The 27,674-nt window shown below is 48.0% G+C and overlaps 1 protein-coding gene across 1 annotated transcript in view; it reads right to left on the minus strand.

Moving 5' to 3' along the window:
* ITPR1 (inositol 1,4,5-trisphosphate receptor type 1) overlaps positions 1-27,674 on the minus strand; it is a 163,441-nt gene that overhangs the window by 76,933 nt on the left and 58,834 nt on the right. Inside the window, exons 22-35 of the mRNA XM_082266152.1 lie at positions 27,277-27,331; positions 21,048-21,213; positions 20,801-20,969; positions 20,068-20,129; positions 18,802-18,939; positions 13,850-13,975; positions 13,208-13,408; positions 12,541-12,792; positions 10,676-10,801; positions 10,307-10,435; positions 7,551-7,671; positions 5,986-6,170; positions 3,488-3,636; positions 2,211-2,322 (exon numbers count right to left, since the gene is read on the minus strand). Coding sequence (XP_082122278.1) covers positions 2,211-2,322; positions 3,488-3,636; positions 5,986-6,170; positions 7,551-7,671; positions 10,307-10,435; positions 10,676-10,801; positions 12,541-12,792; positions 13,208-13,408; positions 13,850-13,975; positions 18,802-18,939; positions 20,068-20,129; positions 20,801-20,969; positions 21,048-21,213; positions 27,277-27,331 — 1,991 coding nt within the window. The remainder of the gene's footprint in view (positions 1-2,210; positions 2,323-3,487; positions 3,637-5,985; positions 6,171-7,550; positions 7,672-10,306; positions 10,436-10,675; positions 10,802-12,540; positions 12,793-13,207; positions 13,409-13,849; positions 13,976-18,801; positions 18,940-20,067; positions 20,130-20,800; positions 20,970-21,047; positions 21,214-27,276; positions 27,332-27,674) is intronic.

Here is a 27,674-nt window from a genome sequence, read left to right on the forward strand (position 1 = left end):
CACAACCGTGCAATTGTCAGTTAAAGTAAGTGCCATAGCGCAAAAAATGGCCTGGTCATGAAAGGGGGGGGGGGGGGGGGAGGTGGTAAATCCTCCGGATCTGAAGTGGATTTTCTCATTGGGAGAAAAAAAACCGTAACGTTTAATTCAACGCGTTTCTCACATTTATGAAATGAATGTTTTATACACAGACCCCCCCTAAGTGATGTGCCAGTATTTATTACCTCTCAGAGATCACAGTACTGCCCCCCCCCCCTCTCCCCTCTGACTGTTTTGTACCAGTATTGTATATCTAAGTGTATACGGTGTGTACATTCTTACCATCACAAGCCGTTATTTGATGTATGTGTATGATATATGCATCTTTCCTTTATGTAGTCGCACCGTATGCTCCTGAATAAGCAACATTGTCACGAAACATGTAGAGCTGCAGTCTTTGGAAGAAGGATTCCCCCCACTTTGGAAGAATTTGAGAGCATCAATCATACTCTGTGCCAAGTTATTGTATGGTCCCTATGTCTCTGGGTTGGGGGCCCATGGAGGGGGGGGGGTCACACCTATTCCAAACCTATAGAGTGCACTTGTTTTTATTTATTTTATGACAATTATAATAAAGATTATTGAATGTTATTACAATGAGTTGGAATTTGTGTTACATTTGGTTCTAACTTGCCAGGATGTGGCACTGACAACCCTTATTGTACCCATGGTACCACCCTGTGGCTACAACCTATTTATTCAACCCTCTACTTCAGGGGTCTCCAAACTGGTCCATTAGACTTTAGGGGGGCTGGACTGTGGCCACTGGGAGTAGAAAAGGTCTCAAAGTCCAAAAAAAGAATGCCCCATCTTTGGTGTCAGTGGAAGGAATTATGCCCCATCGTTGGCCTTATTGGGCCCAATTGTTGGTGTCATTGTGAGGAACTGTGCCCCTTCCCTGGTCTCATTGGGGGGGGGGGGGGGGGTGTTGTGCCCCATTGTTGGTATCAGTTTATGAACGTGCCCCAAGGGCCAGATAAAAGCAAGCAAAGGGCCGCATCTGGCCCCCGGGCCGCAGTTTGGAGACCACTGCTCTACTTTATGGTCCACAGAAACGCAGAAGAGCTCATTACCACTAAATTAGCCCAACGTCCCAGAATTTTTCCACTAAGAGGGACGAATGTACTTGGCTATGGATTCTAAAATGTTCCCATGCTCACTGCTCAGGGCGAGACACCCGCCAATCTATGGCCGCCCTCTTACTTGATGCCACTTTTCCAGGAAGATTCGTTTTAATGGCAGCCCTAAAGTGAGATTGTGTTCCATGCTCCAGCAGTCAGCAATACATGAAGAGTTTCAGAGGGTCTCATGAAGATCAGAGAAGCCCCTCAGTGGTGGCGGCTCCATTTTTCTGGCACGCCACAAAATTAGCCTTTTTTATTTTTTTATAAGTATCAGTTTCAAAACTCACTAAATGTAAATTTTTGCTCATAAAACTGTTTCCGGCAACATTCATCACCGAAGGGGTCATTGCCATTGGTAACGTTTCGGAAATGTGAACGAAGATCTGTCACAGCGGTAGCAGCCTGCCATCTAGTGGCAGCTTTCTGAAGTGCAGCCAATTAACCCCTTCCAGTCTCTATAGCTGCTGGGGATCTACAAGTGCCAAGTTAGCCGTGGCAGAGAACTGCAAAAGCTAAAATAAATGGGCAGCTTTGGCGACTTTATAGAGATTGTGGTCAGAGGTTGTGACAGACTGAGCCTTCGCTTATTTATAATCACAGTCAGGTTGGCTTACCAAACCGGAGCACTCAGAATCTGGTGCAGCTCTGCATGGGAGCCAATCAGCTTCCAACTTCAGCTTCTTCAATTAAGCTTTGACAATAAAACCTGGAAGCGGATTGGTTTCTATGCACCTTTGCACCAGATTTTGCACTCTCCAGTTTTAGTAGATCACCCCCAGTGTAGGAGAATCATAAGAGATTTAAAAAAAGGGGACCAAAGCATCCCTGACTGAAATGGTAAATTTGCTTTTCTTTATAGAGTATAATTCTAGGAGAGTTCTACTACACTGAATGGAAGAAACACAGAACAAACAGGATGTATGCAATCCCATTGTGGAGTAATTCACTGAAGCTCCTCTGGAATTTAGTTTATTTTTTCACCCCCAAGGCCCATGTAATGTAAAAGACGCGGTGCCCCGCGAATGGGTCACAGTCAATGGCGGATACCTTGTCACCGAACCCGCGGTCTTTCGCCATCATCTCTCTCAGCGTCTGCAGAACTTTAATACACAACTTCTCCTCGTTCTCCTCCAGCAGCTGCTTGGTGTGTCTTATCAACCTGGATAGAGAAAGCATGGAATCAGACGATGGCGGGAAAGAGGGAAAAGGCGGAGGATTCCAGGACACATCGAATATCTGGAAATATCCTAAGAATGGGATTTGGGTTCAGGTCAGACCCATTCGCTGACCCCCCCATCCCCCACCACACTATTTCAGCCATTCACCTGTCTAAATTCCCAGCCGCTGTAATGCAGAGTGGGATATCCCGGGGGAGTCCCCAAATCTGGGCAATGACATCACCCGGGTTCCCCGGTGCAGCACAGTGCTGAGGATCAATCATTTGGGTTAACATTGGTGTGGTGGGGGGGGTCATAACTGATGAGTTGTTACATTGTTGGTCCCTGTGAATGACGTGGATTTACATCGGGGGATATTCATAACTATTTATTGTATTTTCTCATTCAAATCTATGTGGGAAAAGGGTACTTACCGACCCCTGTACACAGTGTCTGTACTAAAGGGGGGTACTGGAGGGGGTGGAGGTCAGGCACCGATACTAGAGGGGAGAGAGGGGGGCAGTGGGGATAGCACGCCCATACTAGAGGGGCAGTGGGGGGCGCCCATACTAGAGGGGGGCGGGCTGGCCCATATACTAAAATGGGGGGCTTGCCCAAACTACAGGGAGAGGCATGCCCATACTAGAGGGGGCAGTGGGGGCACTGGGGGGCGCACCCATACTAGAGGGGGCACTGAGGGGGAGACGCGCACACTTGCTACATGGGGCAGTGGGCGAGCGCAGCACGCCCATACTAGGGGGCAGTGGAGGGGGGGGCGCCCATACTAGAAGGGGCAGTGCACCCATACTAGAGGGGGCAGTGGGGGGACGCCCATGCTAAAAGGGGGGCAGTGTGTGTGGGAGGGGGACCCATACTGTCCTAGGTACTCCTAGATTCATCTCTCATATAGTCCCATTGTCTTTAGTAAAGTTAGCCCTAAAAATATGGGGGCAGCCCGCACCCACATCAGAACTCCTGGGGTCAATTACTGCTAACACCCCCTCTGAAGAGCCTGAGAATCCCTCCTGGGTCTGTGGGGGTTTTCTAGTAGATAAATTGGATTCCATTTACCCTGCGGTGTGCACAGGTGACTGTTTCAGATAAAATTCTGCTGGACTTAGGGATTGGTTTTCCTTGGCTTTGTTTGCCAACAGAGCTGACACTCACTTGCAGATGAACTGTCCGCTCTCGCATTTCTTCCGTGCTTCTGTGTGTTCAGGAAATAGGAGCTCCGGCCGGTGCAAGACGTCCACGAGGACGGAAAGTTCTGCCTGGACCAGAGGACGGAGCCGATCTTCTAATGAAGACACAATGTCCTGTGCAGAGGAAGATACAGAATCCCACAATGACTGCAGATACAGGGAGCGATCAATATCTCTACGTGTTGTCTCTCTAAGTTTTAATGTTTCCTTTGAAGAAAAACGTAATTTTCTACAAAAATGATGCAATATTTTACATTCAGCCAGCTCACCCATTAAACATTTCCCAAAGTCCTGAATATAAGAAAGAAAATGTGTTAAATAGAATAAATTTCCTTTTAATGGTCTCTTTTCACCAAATACAATATAATACAAGATCCCCATTCCAAAACTATAGACATTCTTCCCCCACTGGCCACCAATATGGAGTCGCCCAGCTTCCCCCACTGGCCACCAATATGGAGTCGCCCAGCTTCCCCCATTGGCCACCAATATGGAGTCGCCCAGCTTCCCCCATTGGCCACCAATATGGAGTCGCCCAGCTTCCCCCACTGGCCGCCAATATGGAGTCGCCCAGCTTCCCCCCATCGGCCATTAATATGGAGTCGCCCAGCTTCCCCCCATCGGCCACTACTAAAATTTTCCACAATATTTTGGAGGGTGTCTGTGGGAATTTGTCCCATTTGTGAGGTCAGATATTGATTTTGAATGAAAAGACCCGGCTGGTATGTTGGGCCTCACATTGGGCGCCAAAATAAGACCTGGTTTACAATCTGTGTTCCAATGCATCCCAGTGGTGTTGGGGTCAGGGATCTGTGCAGGACACTCAAATCCCTCCACACCAATCTGGTGAGACCATGTCTTTGTGGCGCTGGCTTTGTACATGGGGGGGTACAGTCATGGGGAACAGAAAAGCGTCTTCGCCAAACTTCCCACAAGGTTGGAAGAGCACAACTGACTACAATGTCTCTGTATGATGGAGTATTACCGGGACCCCTCACTGGAGACACCTGAACTCCATTTGGAGGGGGGTTCACATACATTTGACTTTATCATGTAGGTGTGATGGTCAGTAGGGATGATCGAACTTTTGAAAAGTTCGGTTCGACCAGAACACCCGAATTTCCCGAAAGCTCGGTTCGGATTCCAGAACCCCATTGAAATCAATGGGACCCGAACTTCTGGAATAAAAAAAAAACACAATTTTGAAGCCCTAAAACACAATAAATGCCCCTAAAAAGTGCCTAGGGTTCTGAGTCATACCCCAGGGACTATGAATCAGGCAAAAAAAGTTCTTAAAAATTTTCGTTTTTGATAGAGAGCCAATTATTGCAAAAATTATTGAAAAAAAAAAAAAAAGAAGATTTTTGGATTTAGTGTCTCTGGGGTCTAAAAAGTGTACATGTGAAGTTTCAGCTCTGTAGCATGTCCAGAACCAGAAAAACAGATTATTTTTCTTAGACTATCAGTAGCACAGGGATGGTGTTACCCTCCTTCCACACCTGGGCGTTTTTGTTTCAGGCGTTTTTTTTTTTAACTTCTGTATAGGGGTATATATATATATATATATATATATATATATATATATATATCTATGTGTGTGTGTGTGTGTGTGTGATATATATATATTTATATATATATATATATGCGCCCGTAACCCAGAATCTGCATAGTGGGGTCACCCTGACATGGCAGAGTCAGTTCACCCTAAACTACACTACAGTAACCCTGACACTTAAGGTATCCCTACAAAAACTAGATTATTGAATCTAACTATAGTGGTATATAGTACCCTAACTACACTGCATATCCCTTTCCTTTCCCCACACTAAAAGAACAGCTCCATACACAAGCAGCAGGAGAAACACAAATGCTTCCACTCTTCCAAAGCCTCTGTATTACAGTGCTAGAGGTTTGGCTGGTCTATGTTATATACTGGGGGGCGTATTCACTCCTGATTGGCCTCTGGACCCCGTAGTCACTCCAATCACATTACTAGCAGACTCCTGCCCCCTCAATTGGCTTTTACTGACGTTTCTGGGCCAATCACGGGCTTTTAAAGCCCAGTTCCTGTCCCACTGCATTTTGGCCGGTCCTGGAGGCCGAATTCCAAACTTTTACCGCAAAAAGTTCGGAATTCGGCCGAATTTCGAACACCCAATGTTCGGGTCGAACCGATGGTCGACCCGAACTGATGGTCAACCGGAACCGTTCGATCATCCCTAATGGTCAGGTGTCTAAAAACTATTAGGGTTTGTTCACTAACGTTTTCTATGATCCCTGTTTATAAGATACAATTGTGGTGATGTGCAAAAAAATTTCTCAATGGACTTGGTGGAGCTTAAACCATATTTTGCAAACCCTGAGGACAGCAGTAGGCAAGACCCCCCCCAAAACAATTTACCACAACAGGCACAGAAGTAAAGGGATCGGGTCTGATATACATAGAGGTTAATCACCCATTACCTGGAGTCGTTCGATAATATTGCGATAGTCTCGGGAAGCTGTCAGCACAGAGTCGCGCCGGGCGGCATTTCTGGCTGACATTCGCCAACTCATGGCCGTCTTCTGTACGATATTATGGCTTTTCAGGAACAAGTTGTTCACCTGGCTGTCCAGGTCAACAGGGATGGCTATGGCACGGCTCTTCGCTGCAAAACATCCAAAAACAGGGAAAAGTTCAGCCGTTAGGGAGATGTTCCTCCAGATTAGAAAACAGAAGCATGTTACAGTTTGGTAAGTGAGGACTGGTAAATCTGTCCAATATATCCCATCTCCATGGTAAAGTGCATGGGTGAGCCCACGTGGGCGGGGTCAGCAAACACCAAGAGGAACTCTGTGAACCCCCAAGTTTGTTCTGGCTCCTAAAGACTTCAATGGCGTCAAACACTATTTACTACTTTTTTTAAAGGCCAATAGGTACTATACAGGTGAAGGAACAGGAGCTGGACTCTACCATAGGGAGCTGGACTCTACCATAGGGAGCTGGACTCTACCATAGGGAGCTGGACTCTACCATAGGGAGCTGGACTCTACCATAGGGAGCTGGACTCTACCATAGGGAGCTGGACTCTACCATAGGGAGCTGGACTCTACCATAGGGAGCAGGGCTCTACCATAGGGAGCAGGGCTCTACCATAGGGAGCATATTCCAATACAATGGAAAGGGTTCCTCTTATTTGACCTAAAGAGCAAAAATACGCAATTTAGGTTGCCCTAAAGCTGCGCATGGCGTTAACAGTACTATGTAGTCCTTCAAGGCCCAACTGCAGGAATTTAAAAAAATAAAAATCCAACCTTGCAGTGGCCCCCCTGGACTGAAAGAGTTAAATGCTGTGATGTCTGGGGGGGGGGGGGGGGGGGGTTGGTGAATACGGTGCAAACACTTTCCCTTTCCTTATCCCTTGCTCCAGCAGCGTCCCTGCAGACAGCGCTGTAAGGTGCGATCAGCTCTGGTGACTCCTCCTCCTCGGTATACCCCCATGTCCTTCCTTGTACGGTGTGTGATGACGCCAAGCCTCCAGCCCGAAGACTGAAAGTTTGGGCAGAGATGGAGAGCGCCAGGCACAGCCGGAGTGGGGTTTAGGGAAGCACTAACCCCTAGACACATCAACTGTATAACCATTGCTATGGGGTGGGGCCCTACAATAAGGGCGTTTTCTTTTTTTTTTAATCCTGGAGTTTGGTTTTGTGAATTCTGTTAAAGCCCATCCACAACCTTACGATGATAACCCATAACCACAACAGTCCGCCACCCAACGAAGTCTCCCTGCTGCACTTCATCCACAAATGACAGATCCCCAGCACTGTGGCAATGTAAACACAGCAGTGGGGACCTCAGGTGATGTCATTGATCATACTGGTTGATGCCACCAGTGATCCCTGGTTGCTCGTTTAGGTTTCGGCAGTAAGGGATTTGGAGGGAAGAACAGGTCGATGTGGTGGTTGGCCCAACTATAAAAAGGCTGCATTTGGGAGGAATTCCTAGTACAGTAAACCCCCAGTGACCCCGGGTGACCCCCTCCACTCACCCACATCCGACAAAACTCGGATACAACTCTCCACCGAGGCCTTCTGTGATGGAAGAAGCCAGCCGCAGTGATAGACCCGGAATACGGCTTGTAGGAGCTGAACAAACACCGGCTGCCGAGTCTGAGGATACAAAGAGATTCCTGAAATGGGAAAACCGGATCTTCCTTCACCTGACACTCAGCAAGACGATCAATTCATAATGACAGGTCTGCTAAAGGGTTCAGCATTTTTTATTCCCCCCCCCCCCCCTAGTACACAATGTACCTTTCTCTCCCCCCCCCCCATCCCTCTAGTACACAATGTACAGTGCCTTGCGAAAGTATTCGGCCCCCTTGAACTTTTCAAACTTTTGCCACATTTCAGGCTTCAAACAAAGATATAAAACTGTAATTTTTTGTGAAGAATCAACAACAGGTGGGACACAATCATGAAGTGGAACGAAATTTATTGGATATTTCAAACTTAATAAAAAACTGAAAAATTGGGCGTGCAAAATTATTCAGCCCCCTTAAGTTAATACTTTGTAGCGCCACCTTTTGCTGCGATTACAGCTGTAAGTCGCTTGGGGTATGTCTCTATCAGTTTTGCACATTGAGAGACTGAAATTTTTGCCCATTCCTCCTTGCAAAACAGCTGGAGCTCAGTGAGGTTGGATGGAGAGCGTTTGTGAACAGCAGTTTTCAGTTCTTTCCACAGATTCTCGATTGGATTCAGGTCTGGACTTTGACTTGGCCATTCTAACACCTGGATTTGTTTATTTGTGAACCATTCCATTGTAGATTTTGCTTTATGTTTTGGATCATTGTCTTGTTGGAAGACAAATCTCCGTCCCAGTCTCAGGTCTTTTGCAGACTCCATCAGGTTTTCTTCCAGAATGGTCCTGTATTTGGCTCCATCCATCTTCCCATCAATTTTAACCATCTTCCCTGTCCCTGCTGAAGAAAAGCAGGCCCAAACCATGATGCTGCCACCACCATGTGTGACAGTGGGGGATGGTGTGTTCAGGGTGATGAGCTGTGTTGCTTTTATGCCAAAACATAACGTTTTACATTGTTGCCAAAAAGTTTGATTTTGGTTTCATCTGAGCAGAGCCCCTTCTTCCACATGTTTGGCGTCTCCCAGGTGGCTTGTGGCAAACTTTAAATGACACTTTTTATGGATATCTTTAAGAAATGGCTTTCTTCTTGCCACTCTTCCATAAAGGCCAGATTTGTGCAGTATACGACTGATTGTTGTCCTATGGACAGAGTCTTCCACCTCAGCTGTAGATCTCTGCAGTTCATCCAGAGTGATCATGGGCCTCTTGGCTGCATCTCTGATCAGTCTTCTCCTTGTATGAGCTGAAAGTTTAGAGGGACGGCCAGGTCTTCCTAGATTTGCAGTGGTCTGATACTCCTTCCATTTCAATATTATCGCTTGCACAGTGCTCCTTGGGATGTTTAAAGCTTGGGAAATCTTTTTGTATCCAAATCTGGCTTTAAACTTCTCCACAACAGTATCTCGGACCTGGCTGGTGTGTTCCTTGTTCTTCATGATGCTCTCTGCGCTTTAAACGGACCTCTGAGACTATCACAGTGCAGGTGCATTTATACGGAGACTTGATTACACACAGGTGGATTCTATTTATCATCATTAGTCATTTAGGTCAACATTGGATCATTCAGAGATCCTCACTGAACTTCTGGAGAGAGTTTGCTGCACTGAAAGTAAGGGGGCCGAATAATTTTGCACACCCAATTTTTCAGTTTTTTATGTGTTAAAGTTTGAAATATCCAATAAATTTCGTTCCACTTCAGGATTGTGTCCCACTTGTTGTTGATTCTTCACAAAAAATTACAGTTTTATATCTTTATGTTTGAAGCCTGAAATGTGGCAAAAGGTTGCAAAGTTCAAGGGGGGCCGAATACTTTCGCAAGGCACTGTACCTTTCTATTCCCCCCCCTCCCCTATAGTACACAATGTACCTTTCTCCCCCCTCCCCTTCCGTGTATACAATGTATCTCTCTGTCCTCTATGTATACAATGTATCTTTTCCTCCTATGTATACAATGTTTCTAGAGGGATATAAATGGATAAACTACTTCAGATATTTTCTGTAAAGGACAATCATCTCTGAAAGAAATAAATGTAACCCCTTCCTGCTGAGCGCACACACATGTGGTCTCACTGGAGTCATATTCTGTGTCCCCCCATGTGTGTGTCCCGGTGTTCATGCCGGGAGGGTGCTGTGCAATGCAGACTCTGATGTAGCCACTGGCACTGCTCAAGCAGTAAAATCTGGCATACCGAAACCCATAGATTAAAGATCCAATCAGGACACACAAATAAGGCGAGCACACAAAGGATGACTTGCATCAAAGTGCTGCTACAAAAACACAGAGACTACAGATAAATGTAGCTAAACCCGCAGAGAGCTTGAGGTCAGATTGCAGGCATCCCCTGAAACAGCCCAGGGATCCTGGATGGAGCCGGATTTTGGCCGATCCACCCGTACAGAGAAATGCAGGACTAGCGGGGAGCCAGGGGTGAATATTTCTCATTGCACTACGGATTACATTGTTATAATAAAGAACCTTAATGCCGGGTTGAAAAAAAAAAAAACAATTACTATTGAAAGTTCTATATCAGTATATACATAAGAGCAGACAGTGTTCAATAACATACATAGACATATTTACTAAAGGAAGGTTCGCCCCCCATCCCTCCCAAAAAAACCCCAAAAGAAATCATAGTCCCAATAAAACCTCCACCTGACCTGCAGCGTGGTGCTCTGATCGGAGAACGGAGAGCTGAAGAAGGTATTTATGATGCTCATCACCGTCTCCGTCACATATCGCTCCAGGACGCAGTCCGCGTGTTTCCGGTCACTCGTGCTGTTACACACCTAAAGCACAAACATGTCACCCTGTTATCACATCACCCCCCCCCCCCGTTATCACATCACCCCCCCCCCCCGTTATCACATCACCCCCCCCCCGTTATCACATCACCCCCCCCCCCGTTATCACATCACCCCCCCCCCCCCGTTATCACATCACCCCCCCCCCGTTATCACATCACCCCCCGTTATCTCTAATGTTAGACTTCCTGACAAATCTCTCCATACGGATCTCTTCCATCTCACCCTGCAGATGTCCACCAGGAAATTCTCAAACAGCTTCCACATGTGGTTACTGGTATAGATTTCCTTCATCTCCACTTCTGTGTCCACGTAGCAATGATTGAGGAAGTTTATGTACGCGATCTTCACCTGCGGGGACAAATCAGGAGTTGTATGGACAGAAACTAATCTGCAGGCAGATCCATAAAAACCACAACTGATAGTGATTACAATTCAATACAATTTATTTACGTGAGGCTGTGAAACTATTCAAGTTTTTCTTGAGGTCCTCCTGTAACTTCCTGCACAGAAGAGTACCAAACTGGGAGGAGCCAGCCCTAGCAGCCAGCCAGGCTCAGGGAGGAGCCAGCCCTAGCAGCCAGCCAGGCTCTGGGAGGAGCCAGCCCTAGCAGCCAGCCAGGCTCTGGGAGGAGCCAGCCCTAGCAGCCAGCCAGGCTCTGGGAGGAGCCAGCCCTAGCAGCCAGCCAGGCTCTGGGAGGAGCCAGCCCTAGCAGCCAGCCAGGCTCTGGGAGGAGCCAGCCCTAGCAGCCAGCCAGGCTCTGGGAGGAGCCAGCCCTAGCAGCCAGCCAGGCTCTGGGAGGAGCCAGCCCTAGCAGCCAGCCAGGCTCTGGGAGGAGCCAGCCCTAGCAGCCAGCCAGGCTCTGGGAGGAGCCAGCCCTAGCAGCCAGCCAGGCTCTGGGAGGAGCCAGCCCTAGCAGCCAGCCAGGCTCTGCTGCTGTGCACATGTGCAAAGAATTTTGCCAATTGGGGGAGACCACAAAGTGCCTACTGCTGCACCTTCAGTCAGGTTGGGGGTGCGTCCGGGATCAAACTGCACCTCAGAGGTGGTTCTGCATCTATCCATCTGATAAAATTTTTTTACATGTATGTCAGTTGTGTATATGGCAGCTTGACGAGACATTTCTAACTAATTCAAACTTGGTTAATTTATCATAAAGCTGTGCTTGAGCTCCAGTTACTCTGCCTAAGCTGGGATGATTATCTCAGTCTGCTGCAGGCAGAAGGAAGAATTTCCTCGGTCTCCTCCAAGTGATCAGACTACATTGTAACTTTGTAAAAGGCGGATTTCCTCAGCAGTGGCGGCCCATCCATTGGGGGCGCAGGGCCGGTGCTTCCCCCAATCTTCATGCAGAGCGCCAGATGCATGGAGTTCAATGGGGGCTTTTTTTTTTTTTGAAGCACGTGATTAGAGCCAGAGGCTCTAATAGGCTTAAAAAAAAGGGTGGGCTCAGGGCGCAGAGCACTGCACCCCGAGCCCACCCAGTTGTGTGACAACAGCGAATGAATATTCGTTATTATCACACCGATTCTCCTCCCAGCCAATCAGGATGTGGGTTCTGAGACCCGTTTCCCGATTGGCCGAAAGGAGAAGCCATGCTATTGGCCAAGGAGGAGGAAACACAGGGAAAGCCGCCACCTGCCCTTCACGTCAGTCCAGGGTGAGTGAGCCGGTGACGGGGGATGAGTTTGGTGGTATGGTGTGCAGGCTGGAGCTGGTGTGGTCCGTCTTCCGCCCCCCCGGCCCATGGAGCACTGGCCGCCACTGTTAGTCTCCCCTTCCGCATTGATCTGACTGTACATTGTAACCTTGTGGATGGAGGAAGCATTTCCTCAGTCTCCCCTCCCTCAGGGATCAGACTGTACGTTTTAACCATAAAGCTGCCAGGGAACTAAGATTTACAAGATTGTGTCATCTCATGCTGTTCGGTAATGCAGTACAGGGACTGCGACTCCGAACTTATCATATGGCTCTGGGGGTTTAATAACATAAATGACACTCTGAATGCCCCCCCCCCCCCCCCACTCAGACAAGATGTCAAATGCATTTCCAAAAGTCAGAAATTGGTTAGAATTGTGAGTTGTGTCACCTCTGGGATGCAATCCTCGTGTGTCACCACACGCACAATGTCGTCCAGCGGAAGCAGCGAGTTGCACTTGATCTCGGTGTAAACGTTCTTCCCCTCGGTGCAAACTGCCAGCAGCTCCACCAGGTGGATGTGATACATGAGGGGGCTGTTCTCATCCATCCGCTCCCGCTCCGAACGCATCATCTGCACCAGGGTCTGAAAGGAGGCCCGGTCATTGTAGAAGACGAGGACATCCTCTCCGGAGTTCACAAGCTGCAGAGGGGGGGGGTTCAAAGATGGAGCACAGGAAGAAGGGGGAGGCGGTTACAAATAAAGGCGCATATTAAAGTATCACACATACAAAAGTCAGATAGAACCCGCCTCATTTCCTGGCTGGAGGATGTCCAGCATCATCTAGGGTTCACTAAATGGTGGACCGCGGTCCGGACACGGACCAAGTGACAGTCCTGTCTGGACCACAGCTGTACACTTATCAGCCTGGGTGTTCTTTCACTGGTCTCACACCCGGCCGCCATCTTTTTTTTCAGCAAGCAGGGTGGGGGGTGCTGCATATTGGCACAGAAGGCGTTATCTGGGGTGGTCTGTATGAAAATGTAGAAACAACCCCCCCCCCACATCGAATACACAGGATGAACACATTGTATATCACGCTTCTCTGCGCTCTTACCTCCGCCATGACGATGTCCTGGCACTTCTTGATGAAGCGACCCTCGGCCTTCACGATGGTCTGTAAGAACTTGATGTACTGCACGCTGCGACCGTGCGTCTCGATGCAGTGAGCGAAGTGTTGGACGACGCGCTCATTTATTTCGCTGCATAGCTGGAAGTTGTCTTTGAAGATATGCTGCATAGTGACCGCTTCTAGAATCTACGAGACACACACATTGGTATCATCCAACCGGCATGGCTGAGGACACCGGCTGGAAATTCTCCTTTAAAACAGATTTACCACCTTTGCTATCCAAGAGATCATGTCAGGCAGATTGGTATTCCTGGGAAGGAACCGATCTTCTTGTGTGTATTCCAAGAGAACCAAACACAGAATGAACAAGGTGCATGTAACCCAAAAACTAAGCATTCCCTCCTTGCATATAAGAGGTTGACCACATAACTTAAACCTTCAGCCCCTCCCTCCTCTTACCTCCTAAATCTGTTACATTGTATCATTGGTGGCACAACCTGAGCAAAGTGACTTCCACTCTTCCTTGCCCGCCATTGGCTGCTCTTACTCACTTGGATCTTTATACTGAGCTGTACTGCGATTGTGGGGAAATGTTCTATCTGCTGATTGGCTGGTCCCGGCACTCACCCCAGGGGTCAGGAAGAGGTTGATGTGTTTGTGGAGCAGAGCCTGGTTCTGCTGGTTTCCGGCACAGAAGTTCTGCAGGAATTCATGAGCGATCCGCATTATCTCCTGCATGCGCGTGTCCTCAGACTGGAGAGACCCAAAGAGAGCATTAATGGAAGTCAATGAAATAACAATGTTACCATGCAGGGTAATTGAGTGCCCCTCTCATATACCCCCCTCCCCTCCAAATACCCTTTCCATTTTCTCTACCCCCCCCCCACTCCATATACTCTATTCCCCTTCCCTTTTCTTATCCCCCCCCCAATATACTCTCGCCCTTTCTCCCACCCCCCCCCCCCCCATCCAATACATTTTCCTTTCCTTCACTCCCCGCTCCATATACTCTTCTTCCTCCCCAAACATATTTTCCTACTCTTTCCTCCACCCCAACATGTATGCCCCTCCCCTTTCCTCCACCCCATATACTATTCTCACCCCACCCCCTCCACCCTATATACTACTCTCCCCCCCCCCCCCCACATGTATTTTCCTCCCTTTTCCTCCATCCCACACACTATTCTCCTCCCATTTCCTTTACCAAATATACCATCCCCCCCCCCCACACACACACACACACACACACACACACACACACACAGGAGTGTCTCATACAATTAGAATATCATCAAAAAGTTAATTCATTTCAGAAAGGTGACCTCCTATATTTTCTATAGATGTTACACAGAGAGAGATTTCACACATTTCCTTTAATTTTGATGATTTTGGCTTCCAGCGAGTGACACCCCAAAATTCACCATCTCAGAAAATTAGAATATTACATAGGACCAATAAAAAAAGGATTTATAATACAGAAATGTCTCAGTGAGAAGTCTGTCCATGTACAGTATAGGGGGAGAAGTCTGTCCATGTACAGTATAGGGGGGAGAAGTCTGTCCATGTACACTATAGGAGGAGAAGTCTGTCCATGTACAGTATAGGAGGAGAAGTCTGTCCATGTACAGTATAGGATGAGAAGTCTGTCCATGTACAGTATAGGGGGAGAAGTCTGTCCATGTACAGTATAGGAGAAGTCTGTCCATGTACAGTATAGGATGAGAAGTCTGTCCATGTACAGTATAGGATGAGAAGTCTGTCCATGTACAGTATAGGGGGAGAAGTCTGTCCATGTACACTATAGGGGGAGAAGTCTGTCCATGTACAGTATAGGGGGAGAAGTCTGTCCATGTACAGTATAGGGGGGAGAAGTCTGTCCATGTACACTATAGGAGGAGAAGTCTGTCCATGTACAGTATAGGAGGAGAAGTCTGTCCATGTACAGTATAGGATGAGAAGTCTGTCCATGTACAGTATAGGAGGAGAAGTCTGTCCATGTACAGTATAGGAGGAGAAGTCTGTCCATGTACAGTATAGGAGAAGTCTGTCCATGTACAGTATAGGAGAAGTCTGTCCATGTACAGTATAGGATGAGAAGTCTGTCCATGTACAGTATAGGATGAGAAGTCTGTCCATGTACAGTATAGGGGGAGAAGTCTGTCCATGTACACTATAGGGGGAGAAGTCTGTCCATGTACAGTATAGGGGGAGAAGTCTGTCCATGTACAGTATAGGGGGAGAAGTCTGTCCATGTACACTATAGGAGGAGAAGTCTGTCCATGTACGGTATAGGAGGAGAAGTCTGTCCATGTACGGTATAGGAGGAGAAGTCTGTCCATGTACGGTATAGGAGGAGAAGTCTGTCCATGTACAGTATAGGAGGAGAAGTCTGTCCATGTACAGTATAGGAGGAGAAGTCTGTCCATGTACAGTATAGGAGGAGAAGTCTGTCCATGTACAGTATAGGAGGAGAAGTCTGTCCATGTACAGTATAGGGGGAGAAGTCTGTCCATGTACAGTATAGGGTGAGAAGTCTGTCCATGTACAGTATAGGGTGAGAAGTCTGTCCATGTACAGTATAGGGTGAGAAGTCTGTCCATGTACACTATAGGAGGAGAAGTCTGTCCATGTACAGTATAGGGGGAGAAGTCTGTCCATGTACAGTATAGGGGGAGAAGTCTGTCCATGTACAGTATAGGGGGAGAAGTCTGTCCATGTACAGTATAGGGGGAGAAGTCTGTCCATGTACAGTATAGGGGGAGAAGTCTGTCCATGTACAGTATAGGGGGAGAAGTCTGTCCATGTACAGTATAGGAGGAGAAGTCTGTCCATGTACAGTATAGGAGGAGAAGTCTGTCCATGTACAGTATAGGAGGAGAAGTCTGTCCATGTACAGTATAGGAGGAGAAGTCTGTCCATGTACAGTATAGGAGGAGAAGTCTGTCCATGTACAGTATAGGAGGAGAAGTCTGTCCATGTACAGTATAGGAGGAGAAGTCTGTCCATGTACAGTATAGGAGGAGAAGTCTGTCCATGTACAGTATAGGAGGAGAAGTCTGTCCATGTACAGTATAGGATGGGAAGTCTGTCCATGTACAGTATAGGATGAGAAGTCTGTCCATGTACAGTATAGGATGAGAAGTCTGTCCATGTACAGTATAGGAGGAGAAGTCTGTCCATGTACAGTATAGGAGGAGAAGTCTGTCCATGTACAGTATAGGATGAGAAGTCTGTCCATGTACAGTATAGGAGGAGAGGTCTGTCCATGTACAGTATAGGGGGGAGAAGTCTGTCCATGTACAGTATAGGAGGAGAAGTCTGTCCATGTACAGTATAGAGGGAGAAGTCTGTCCATGTACAGTATAGGGTGAGAAGTCTGTCCATGTACAGTATAGGAGAAGTCTGTCCATGTACAGTATAGGGGGGAGAAGTCTGTCCATGTACAGTATAGGATGGGAAGTCTGTCCATGTACAGTATAGGATGGGAAGTCTGTCCATGTACAGTATAGGGGGGGGAAGTCTGTCCATGTACAGTATAGGGGGGGAAGTCTGTCCATGTACAGTATAGGGGGGGGAGAAGTCTGTCCATGTACAGTATAGGGGGGGAGAAGTCTGTCCATGTACAGTATAAGGGGAGAAGTCTGTCCATGTACAGTATAGGGGGAGAAGTCTGTCCATGTACAGTATAGGGGGGAGAAGTCTGTCCATGTACAGTATAGGAGGAGAAGTCTGTCCATGTACAGTATAGAGGGAGAAGTCTGTCCATGTACAGTATAGGATGAGAAGTCTGTCCATGTACAGTATAGGAGGAGAAGTCTGTCCATGTACAGTATAGGGGGAGAAGTCTGTCCATGTACAGTATAGGAGGAGAAGTCTGTCCATGTACAGTATAGGAGAAGTCTGTCCATGTACAGTATAGGAGGAGAAGTCTGTCCATGTACAGTATAGGAGGAGAAGTCTGTCCATGTACAGTATAGGAGGAGAAGTCTGTCCATGTACAGTATAGGAGGAGAAGTCTGTCCATGTACAGTATAGGAGGAGAAGTCTGTCCATGTACAGTATAGGAGAAGTCTGTCCATGTACAGTATAGGGGGAGAAGTCTGTCCATGTACAGTATAGGATGAGAAGTCTGTCCATGTACAGTATAGGATGAGAAGTCTGTCCATGTACAGTATAGGATGAGAAGTCTGTCCATGTACAGTATAGGAGGAGTCTGTCCATGTACAGTATAGGAGGAGAAGTCTGTCCATGTACAGTATAGGAGGAGAAGTCTGTCCATGTACAGTATAGGGGGGGAGAAGTCTCTCCATGTACAGTATAGGGGGAGAAGTCTGTCCATGTACAGTATAGGGGGAGAAGTCTGTCCATGTACAGTATAGGGGGAGAAGTCTGTCCATGTACAGTATAGGGGGAGAAGTCTGTCCATGTACAGTATAGGATGCACTCAGTACTTGGTCGGGGCTCCTTCTGCATGAATTACTGCATCAATGCAGCGTGGCGTGGAGGGGATCAGCCTGTGGCACTGCTGAGGTGTTATGGAAGCTCAGGTTGCTTTGATAGCGGCCTTCAGCTCCTCTGCATTGTGGGGTCTGGTGTCTCTCATCTTCCTCCTGACACCCCCCACAGATCCTTTATGGGGTTTAGGTCAGGCCAGTTTCCTGGCCAATCAAGCACAGTGATCCCATGATCATGTGACCAGGTATTGGTAGGTTTGGCAGTGTGGGCGGTGCCAAGTCCTGCTGGAAAATGAAATCAGCATCTCCATAAAGCTGGTCAGCAGAGGGAAGCATGAAGAGCTCTAGAATTTCCTGCTAGAGGGCGGAGCTGACTTTGGTGGACCAACACCAGCAGATGACTCCCCAAATCATCACTTGGACAGACTTTTCACTAAGCCAACATTTCTGTATTAAGTCTTTTTTTTTTATTGGTCGTATGTAATATTCTAATTTTCTGAGATGGTGAATTTTGGGGTGTCACTCGCTGGAAGCCATAATCATCAAAATTAAAAGAAATATCACTCTGTGTGACATCTATAGAAAATATAGGAGTTTCACATTTTGAATTTAATTACTGAAATAAATTAACTTTTTAATGATATTCTAATTTTAGGAGATGCTCCTGTATATTCTCCTTCCCTTTTCTCCACCCCATATACTCTTTCACCCCAATTCTACCCCATCCAGTTAAGGGGGGCACAGGTGCTTTTTCTTTGTTTGGGTCCTAAATGCAAAAAGTGAGCAGTGCCCATGGAGGGGAGGGGCCTCAGTGCCATTCTCCTGGGAGATGAGACTGGATGGATGACAATGATTGGGTGTGAGAGGAGCAGAGACGGATCACAGAGGGGGGGGGGGGGGAAGCCCTGCAGAGGAGATGAGTATTGCAGCGAGGAGCATTTTTATAAATACGATGCCGGGCAATTTTTTTTAAAAAATGACATGGAAAAGGGCTTATAGGGTCACCGGTGCTCTGCCCTACACACATACGCATGGCAACACGGGGAAAAAACCTAAAAACCTTCACTCTCCAATTAACCATTTCTGACCAATAGCAGCAGTAAAAAAATCAGAGTAAACCTTCACCTTCTCATAGGGTATCTGCAGCAGCTCCAGCACCACCGCGTGCGCCCCCATGTTCCGCAGTAGGCGTTGTTGCTGCTTGCGGTTTCTGCGCCCGGACGTGTTTTCCTGCACACAGAGCTTACTGAGCCTCAGAAGGATCTACAGGAGAAAAAACAGGAGGGGGGAATAAGACAACCCACCAGGGTTCACTAAATGGCTGACCGCGGTCCGGACCGAGTGACAGTCATGTCCGGATTGCGGCCGTGCCACTTATCAGCATGGGTGCTCTCTGGTCGCCTGCCCAGCTGCCGCCATCATCGCAGTGGGCGAGGCTTGAGGTGCAGCATATTGGGACGGGGGTGGGATTCGGTAATCACCGGCTTGGTAATGTAATAAGTTGGACAGCTCCCACCCTCTGTCCTGATATGAAGCACCTCCCGCCTGCTTTGAGGATTATAGGAGGGAGGGAGAGAGGGAGGGAGAGAGAGAGAGGGAGAGAGAGAGAGCTGTGAAGGGGGTGCTGAGGACAGGGATGTAAAGGGGGGACTGTGCTGTAAAAGAGGGGCTGTGATGTTAAGGGGGGTACTGAGGACAGGGATGTACAGGAGGGGCTGTGATGTTAAGGGGGCGCTGACAGTGATGTACAGGGGAACTGTGCAGTTAAAGGGGGGCTGTGCAGTTAAAGGGGGGCTGTGCAGTTAAAGGGGGGCTGTGCAGTTAAAGGGGGGCTGTGCAGTTAAAGGGGGGCTGTGCAGTTAAAGGGGGGCTGTGCAGTTAAAGGGGGGCTGTGCAGTTAAAGGGGGGCTGTGCAGTTAAAGGGGGGCTGTGCAGTTAAAGGGGGGCTGTGATGTTAAAGGGGGGCTGTGATGTTAAAGGGGGGCTGTGATGTTAAAGGGGGGCTGTGATGTTAAAGGGGCGCTGTGATGTTAAAGGGGTGCTCTGATGTTAAGGGGGTGCTGAGGACAGGGATGTACAGGAGGGACTGTGCCGTTAAGGGGGCGCTGTGATGTTAAGGGGGTGCTGAGGACAGTGATGTACAGGGGAACTGTGCTGTAAAAGAGGGGCTGTGATGTTAAAGGGGCGCTGGGATGTTAAGAAGGTGCTCTGATAAGGGGGTGCTGAGGACAGTGATGTACAGGGGGGAACTGTGATGTATTCCAGTGCAAACATGAGATTCTGACCTCTGCCATAGGAACATTTTACAAACTGGACCCCAGTGGATTTTAATTCAAGACCCCTGCAATGCACAGAATACGGAATATACCCTCCAGTAGGAGGCATACGCACCTCTCGAACCACTCGGTAGTTATAGCTGCTTGTGCTCTCCGCTTTCTTCGGCTTCCCTGATCCTTCCTACAAAGGCAGAAAAGCTGAGATTCAATCAAAAAGGAAATGCACTTATTTTAGGATTAGGATGTAAAAAATAAAATATAAATTAGAGATAGAGGGATCTATCCATCTCACACACACGTTATGTTATCTATGCAGGCGCTGCTTCCTTCTTTCCAGTATTACACGGTGCTCGTCTGCTCCTTCTCTCAACGTAATGCAAAACCATTGAAAACCATGCACTCCCTGTGTGGATATTATTTCTTATTTCAACAGCGGTGTATCAAAAAGGAAGATTTTTGCTTCTGGTTTCTAATTTGTAGAAGGAAGCGTAATTTAACAAGGGCAGATTGTCAATTGTGGATATCAGGTCTGTACCGAATTCAAGATGTAGACATGCGTTTTCAGTCAAAAATATTTTTTTTAAGTTTGGATGCACGAGGGCCCCATGTTGGCCCCTCTATGCAGGCAGTCTTTGGATGAGAGTTCCAAGTTTTAGCTGAGTGAGGAAGGGTTGGGTGACTTCCTGTACCCATAACTACTCCCCCATTTCCGGGACAGGCAGGGACTAAGAAAAAAGTGTCCCGATTGGGTCACAAACCAAAAATTAAATTATAAGCTCTTCCCCTACTTTACATAAAAATACTTCCTGGAGTTCTGCTTTAAGGTGTGAGAAGACTTGAAGGTAAACTTGCCTCTTTGGTGCCCGCTGTCCCCTTCGTCTGTTCTGGAGTCTCCTCCGGCCCCGACCCTTTGTAGACCCACAGCTCCGACTTCTCCACAATAGACCTCAACTGGTCCAAATCCTGCTTGATCTGTTTGTAGTTATCCACATCCTGGCTGGTCACCAACAGCTGAACCTATGGGAAGAGGACATCGGTCAGAAGACATTTACAGACCTTCATCTACAACAAGGTGGTCGATGGTTGTCCACAGACCTGTTTGAAGGCCTGGAGCACCTCCTGCCTTTGGCTGAAATGGCGGAAGAGCAGCTGCAGGGCTCCGGACACCAGAGGGGGGTAATCGTGCATGGTGAGGTGGAGAAGGACACGGAGAAAGGTGCGACCGCCATCATCGTCCAAATCCAACGGGGTGTTCTCTTCACTGGGAGGAAAAGGGCAAAAGTCAGTCTGAAGGCCTGGAAACCCGAGAGACTTCCCGATCGCAGTCTAGGATGATGCAATGTTACAAAGGAACTCTTCTGATACAATCGTTTTTGGATTAAACAAAACCAATATTACAGGCTTGAGGAGAAAGAAAGCAAAGAGGAATCTTTCAAGATGGAAACATGGGAGCCGGAATTGTAGACCCATCTAATCATCATTGATCAATATCTGGTATAAGACTGACCTGGACCAACTATGAGGTCTAACCAAATATGATTAAATTCTTTATTTTTTGCAAGAGGCTGCTCTCTGCAAAACCATTACAGAGCAGCTATGTGTTATTTAAAAATAAAAATAGCTTTTACAATCACTTTAAAGTGGAGATTTTTGTTTGTTTGCCTAAATAAATCTTCAATATACTTTTTTTTTTTTTTAAATTCAAATAAAAGGATGAACAGCTTGTTCACCAGGGGCAATGGCAGCTTCCATATTGCAATCCTGAGTGATTTTAAATAATATTAACATCCAAAATAGGATTTGTGTTAGAATGTGTTAAAGGCCTAATTTTCCATTCATTTCTGCATTCGCTGGGCCTTTGCCGATTAATTAGCAGTTGATAAACAGTTGCTTTGTCAATTTAAAAGAGAATTAAAGGTTTCCTGGCACGGTAAATAATTTGTTGGGGCCAACTTGGAACAAAACATTATCTGTATGCTAGAATGGACTGCCTGCTGCTTAGTCTGTGCTATGTACAGTATACAGCCCTGGGATCCAGCAGCTTCCCCTCTGCTTAGTCTGTGCTATGTACAGTATACAGCCCTGGGATCCGGCACTTTCCCCTTTGCTTAGTCTGTGCTATGTATAGTATACAGCCCTGGGATCCAGCAGCTTCCCCTCTGCTTAGTCTGTGCTATGTATAGTATACAGCCCGGGGATCCGGCAGCTTCCCCTCTGCTTAGTCTGTGCTATGTACAGTATACAGCCCTGGGATCCGGCAGCCTCCCCTCTGCTTAGTCTGTGCTATGTACAGTATACAGCCCTGGGATCCGGCAGCTTCCCCTCTGCTTAGTCTGTGCTATGTACAGTATACAGCCCTGGGATCCGGCAGCTTCCCCTCTGCTTAGTCTGTGCTATGTACAGTATACAGCCCTGGGATCCGGCAGTCTCCCCTCTGCTTAGTCTGTGCTATGTATAGTATACAGCCCTGGGATCTGGTAGCTTCCCCTCGGCTTAGTCTGTGCTATGTACAGTATACAGCCCTGGGATCCGGCAGTCTCCCCTCTGCTTAGTCTGTGCTATGTATAGTATACAGCCCTGGGATCTGGTAGCTTCCCCTCTGCTTAGTCTGTGCTATGTACAGTATACAGCCCAGGGATCCGGCAGTTTCCCCTCTGCTTAGTCTGTGCTATGTACAGTATACAGCCCTGGGATCTGGTAGCTTCCCCTCGGCTTAGTCTGTGCTATGTACAGTATACAGCCCTGGGATCCGGCAGCTTCCCCTCTGCTTAGTCTGTGCTATGTATAGTATACAGCCCTGGGATCTGGTAGCTTCTCCTCGGCTTAGTCTGTGCCATGTACAGTATACAACCCTGGGATCCGGCAGTTTCCCCTCGGCTTAGTCTGTGCTATGTACAGTATACAGCCCTGGGATCCAGCAGCTTCCCCTAGGTTTAGTCTGTGCTATGTACAGTATACAACCCTGGGATCCGGCAGCTTCCCCTCGGCTTAGTGTGTGCTATGTACAGTATACAGCCCTGGGATCCGGCAGCTTCCCCTCTGCTTAGTCTGTGCTATGTACAGTATACAGCCCTGGGATCCGGCAGCTTCCCCTCTGCTTAGTCTGTGCTATGTACAGTATACAGCCCTGGGATTCAGCAGCTTCCCCTCTGCTTAGTCTGTGCTATGTACAGTATACAACCCTGGGATCCGGCAGCTTCCCCTAGGTTTAGTCTGTGCTATGTACAGTATACAGCCCTGGGATCCGGCACTTTCCCCTTTGCTTAGTCTGTGCTATGTATAGTATACAGCCCTGGGATCCGGCAGCTTCCCCTCTGCTTAGTCTGTGCTATGTACAGTATACAGCCCTGGGATCTGGCAGCTTCCCCTCTGCTTAGTCTGTGCTATGTACAGTATACAGCCCTGGGATCTGGCAGCTTCCCCTCTGCTTAGTCTGTGCTATGTACAGTATACAGCCCTGGGATTCAGCAGCTTCCCCTCTGCTTAGTCTGTGCTATGTACAGTATACAACCCTGGGATCCGGCAGCTTCCCCTAGGTTTAGTCTGTGCTATGTACAGTATACAGCCCTGGGATCCGGCACTTTCCCCTTTGCTTAGTCTGTGCTATGTATAGTATACAGCCCTGGGATCCGGCAGCTTCCCCTCTGCTTAGTCTGTGCTATGTACAGTATACAGCCCTGGGATTCAGCAGCTTCCCCTCTGCTTAGTCTGTGCTATGTACAGTATACAACCCTGGGATCCGGCAGCTTCCCCTAGGTTTAGTCTGTGCTATGTACAGTATACAGCCCTGGGATCCGGCACTTTCCCCTTTGCTTAGTCTGTGCTATGTATAGTATACAGCCCTGGGATCCGGCAGCTTCCCCTCTGCTTAGTCTGTGCTATGTACAGTATACAGCCCTGGGATCTGGCAGCTTCCCCTCTGCTTAGTCTGTGCTATGTACAGTATACAGCCCTGGGATCTGGCAGCTTCCCCTCGGCTTAGCCTGTGCTATGTACAGTATACAGCCCTGGGATCCGGCAGTCTCCCCTCTGCTTAGTCTGTGCTATGTATAGAATACAGCCCTGGGATCTGGTAGCTTCTCCTCGGCTTAGTCTGTGCTATGTACAGTATACAACCCTGGGATCCAGCAGCTTCCCCTCTGCTTAGTCTGTGCTATGTACAGTATACAGCCCTGGGATCCGGCAGCTTCCCCTCTGCTTAGTCTGTGCTATGTACAGTATACAACCCTGGGATCCGGCAGTCTCCCCTCTGCTTAGTCTGTGCTATGTATAGTATACAGCCCTGGGATCTGGTAGCTTCCCCTCGGCTTAGTCTGTGCTATGTACAGTATACAGCCCTGGGATCCGGCAGTCTCCCCTCTGCTTAGTCTGTGCTATGTATAGTATACAGCCCTGGGATCTGGTAGCTTCCCCTCTGCTTAGTCTGTGCTATGTACAGTATACAGCCCTGGGATCTGGTAGCTTCCCCTCGGCTTAGTCTGTGCTATGTACAGTATACAGCCCTGGGATCTGGTAGCTTCCCCTCGGCTTAGTCTGTGCTATGTACAGTATACAGCCCTGGGATCCGGCAGCTTCCCCTCTGCTTAGTCTGTGCTATGTATAGTATACAGCCCTGGGATCTGGTAGCTTCTCCTCGGCTTAGTCTGTGCCATGTACAGTATACAACCCTGGGATCCGGCAGTTTCCCCTCTGCTTAGTCTGTGCCATGTACAGTATACAGCCCTGGGATCCGGCAGCTTCCCCTCTGCTTAGTCTGTGCTATGTATAGTATACAGCCCTGGGATCTGGTAGCTTCTCCTCGGCTTAGTCTGTGCCATGTACAGTATACAACCCTGGGATCCGGCAGTTTCCCCTCTGCTTAGTCTGTGCTATGTACAGTATACAGCCCTGAGTTCCGGCAGCTTCCCTTCTGCTTAGTCTGTGCTATGTACAGTATACAGCCCTGGGATCCGGCAGCTTCCCCTCTGCTTAGTCTGTGCTATGTACAGTATACAGCCCTGGGATCCGGCAGTCTCCCCTCTGCTTAGTCTGTGCTATGTATAGTATACAGCCCTGGGATCTGGTAGCTTCCCCTCGGCTTAGTCTGTGCTATGTACAGTATACAGCCCTGGGATCCGGCAGTCTCCCCTCTGCTTAGTCTGTGCTATGTATAGTATACAGCCCTGGGATCTGGTAGCTTCCCCTCTGCTTAGTCTGTGCTATGTACAGTATACAGCCCTGGGATCTGGTAGCTTCCCCTCGGCTTAGTCTGTGCTATGTACAGTATACAGCCCTGGGATCTGGTAGCTTCCCCTCGGCTTAGTCTGTGCTATGTACAGTATACAGCCCTGGGATCCGGCAGCTTCCCCTCTGCTTAGTCTGTGCTATGTATAGTATACAGCCCTGGGATCTGGTAGCTTCTCCTCGGCTTAGTCTGTGCCATGTACAGTATACAACCCTGGGATCCGGCAGTTTCCCCTCGGCTTAGTCTGTGCCATGTACAGTATACAGCCCTGGGATCCGGCAGCTTCCCCTCTGCTTAGTCTGTGCTATGTATAGTATACAGCCCTGGGATCTGGTAGCTTCTCCTCGGCTTAGTCTGTGCCATGTACAGTATACAACCCTGGGATCCGGCAGTTTCCCCTCTGCTTAGTCTGTGCTATGTACAGTATACAGCCCTGAGTTCCGGCAGCTTCCCTTCTGCTTAGTCTGTGCTATGTATAGTATACAGCCCTGGGATCTGGTAGCTTCTCCTCGGCTTAGTCTGTGCCATGTACAGTATACAACCCTGGGATCCGGCAGTTTCCCCTCGGCTTAGTCTGTGCCATGTACAGTATACAGCCCTGGGATCTGGTAGCTTCTCCTCGGCTTAGTCTGTGCCATGTACAGTATACAACCCTGGGATCCGGCAGTTTCCCCTCGGCTTAGTCTGTGCCATGTACAGTATACAGCCCTGGGATCCGGCAGCTTCCCCTCTGCTTAGTCTGTGCTATGTACAGTATACAACCCTGGGATCCGGCAGCTTCCCCTCGGCTTAGTCTGTGCTATGTACAGTATACAACCCTGAGTTCCAGCAGCTTCCCCTCTACTCCAGAATATACAGAGGGTTGCCTGCGTCTCCTCCATTAAGTACTCCTGGATATAGATCGAGCGTCCGCTGTATCCACCATTTTGGAGAAGCCTTGTATTTTTTCAGTGACCACAAGGCAACTTCTGATTGGTTGAGGGGAGCAGATTGCAAGATCCCTACCCTGTCCAGAGGACAACTTGTATTCACTGAAAAAATACAAGGCTTCTCCTAAATGGTGGAGATGAGGTACAGCCAAAATATCCAGGAGTAGAATGGAAGTCGCCGGTACTGCTGCTGGAACACAGCGCTGCTTCCTGTACATAGCACAACTACTACAGCAAACTACAGCAGCAGCCAATCCGTTCTGGCATGGAATTCATTCACTTGGGCCCAATTTTTTATTGAGCCAGGAAACCAGGAATTCCTAAATCTTCATCCAATGGCTCTACACGCTGAACTTCAATACTAATTATTCAATATAGCCGATGTCACAGTCACATAAGCATTACATTAACATTCTGGAAAAAAAACAAAAACTGGATTTTTGACTTAGCGTAAAATCCGTAAAATCCTTTTCTCTCAGGTTCATTGATGGACGCAGTCCTCTGATGTATATCAGTAGGGTTATACCGCCCCCTACAGGAGTAGGACACTAGGCAGAAATAGTTTCTGGCTATGCCTATGTGCGGTCCCTGGGGGTACACCCTCGCTCTCTTACTGCATAGGATGTCAGTTTTGCATCAAAGCAGTGTCAGAGAAAAACAAACCAACCCAATCAAAAAAGAGGGGCGGGTACTGCGTCCGTCAATGAACCTAAGAGAAAAGGATTTTACGGTAAGTCAAAAATCCAGTTCTCTATCGTTCATTGACGGACGCAGTTCTCTGATTCATAACAGTAGGGACGTCCCAAAGCAGTGCCAAAATGAGGGGTGGGAACAGCAGAACAAAAATAAAATCTACATAAAAAAATAAATACTTATGCCAGGACCAGAGGTCCCAGCAAGGAACGAGGTCCTTACTCCTGACTAGGCAGATTAAATACTGACATCCTATGCAGGAAGAGAGAGGGTATACCTCTCTCGCCCCCTACAGGAGTAGGACACTAGGCAAATTCTGCCTAGTGTCCTACTCCTGTAGGGGGCGGTATTACCCTACTGATATGCATCAGAGGACTGCGTCCGTCAAGGAACGATCGAAGAATCACTACTTCCCAAATTGCAGACTAGGAGCTTTATTCTTGGTGAGAAGGGATCCCCACCACAACACGCGCCTTACCTTCCCCCAAAGATGCCTTCCGCCTGCTCCTCAATGTGCTCGAAATCCAGGGCACCTAGGAGACAAATTAAGGACGATCATTTTTGTATTTTGTATTTAATCCAATGAAGGTTAGAGAGATGGAAGTAGAGAAAGTGATGGGGAAAGAGAAAGCCAACATTTTCCAGGAATAGCGGGGAAACCTTCCAATGCACAGCTAAGAGGGGGATTCCCCTTCACTTCCTGTTGGGTTTTCAGGATAGGAAGTAATGACAAATCTCATCAACAGGACACAAAAAAAAAAAAAAAAAACACATAACTGGTTCTAACCAATCCCTACTTCATCCAAAACTAATACAAACTTTTAGAGTTAGAATGTCGCAGAAGCTGACCGAACGTTACGGTCCGTGCTTACGTCA

Source organism: Pelophylax lessonae, assembly GCF_965119305.1.
Source record: "Pelophylax lessonae genome assembly, chromosome: 8".
Taxonomy (NCBI): Eukaryota; Metazoa; Chordata; class Amphibia; order Anura; family Ranidae; genus Pelophylax; species Pelophylax lessonae.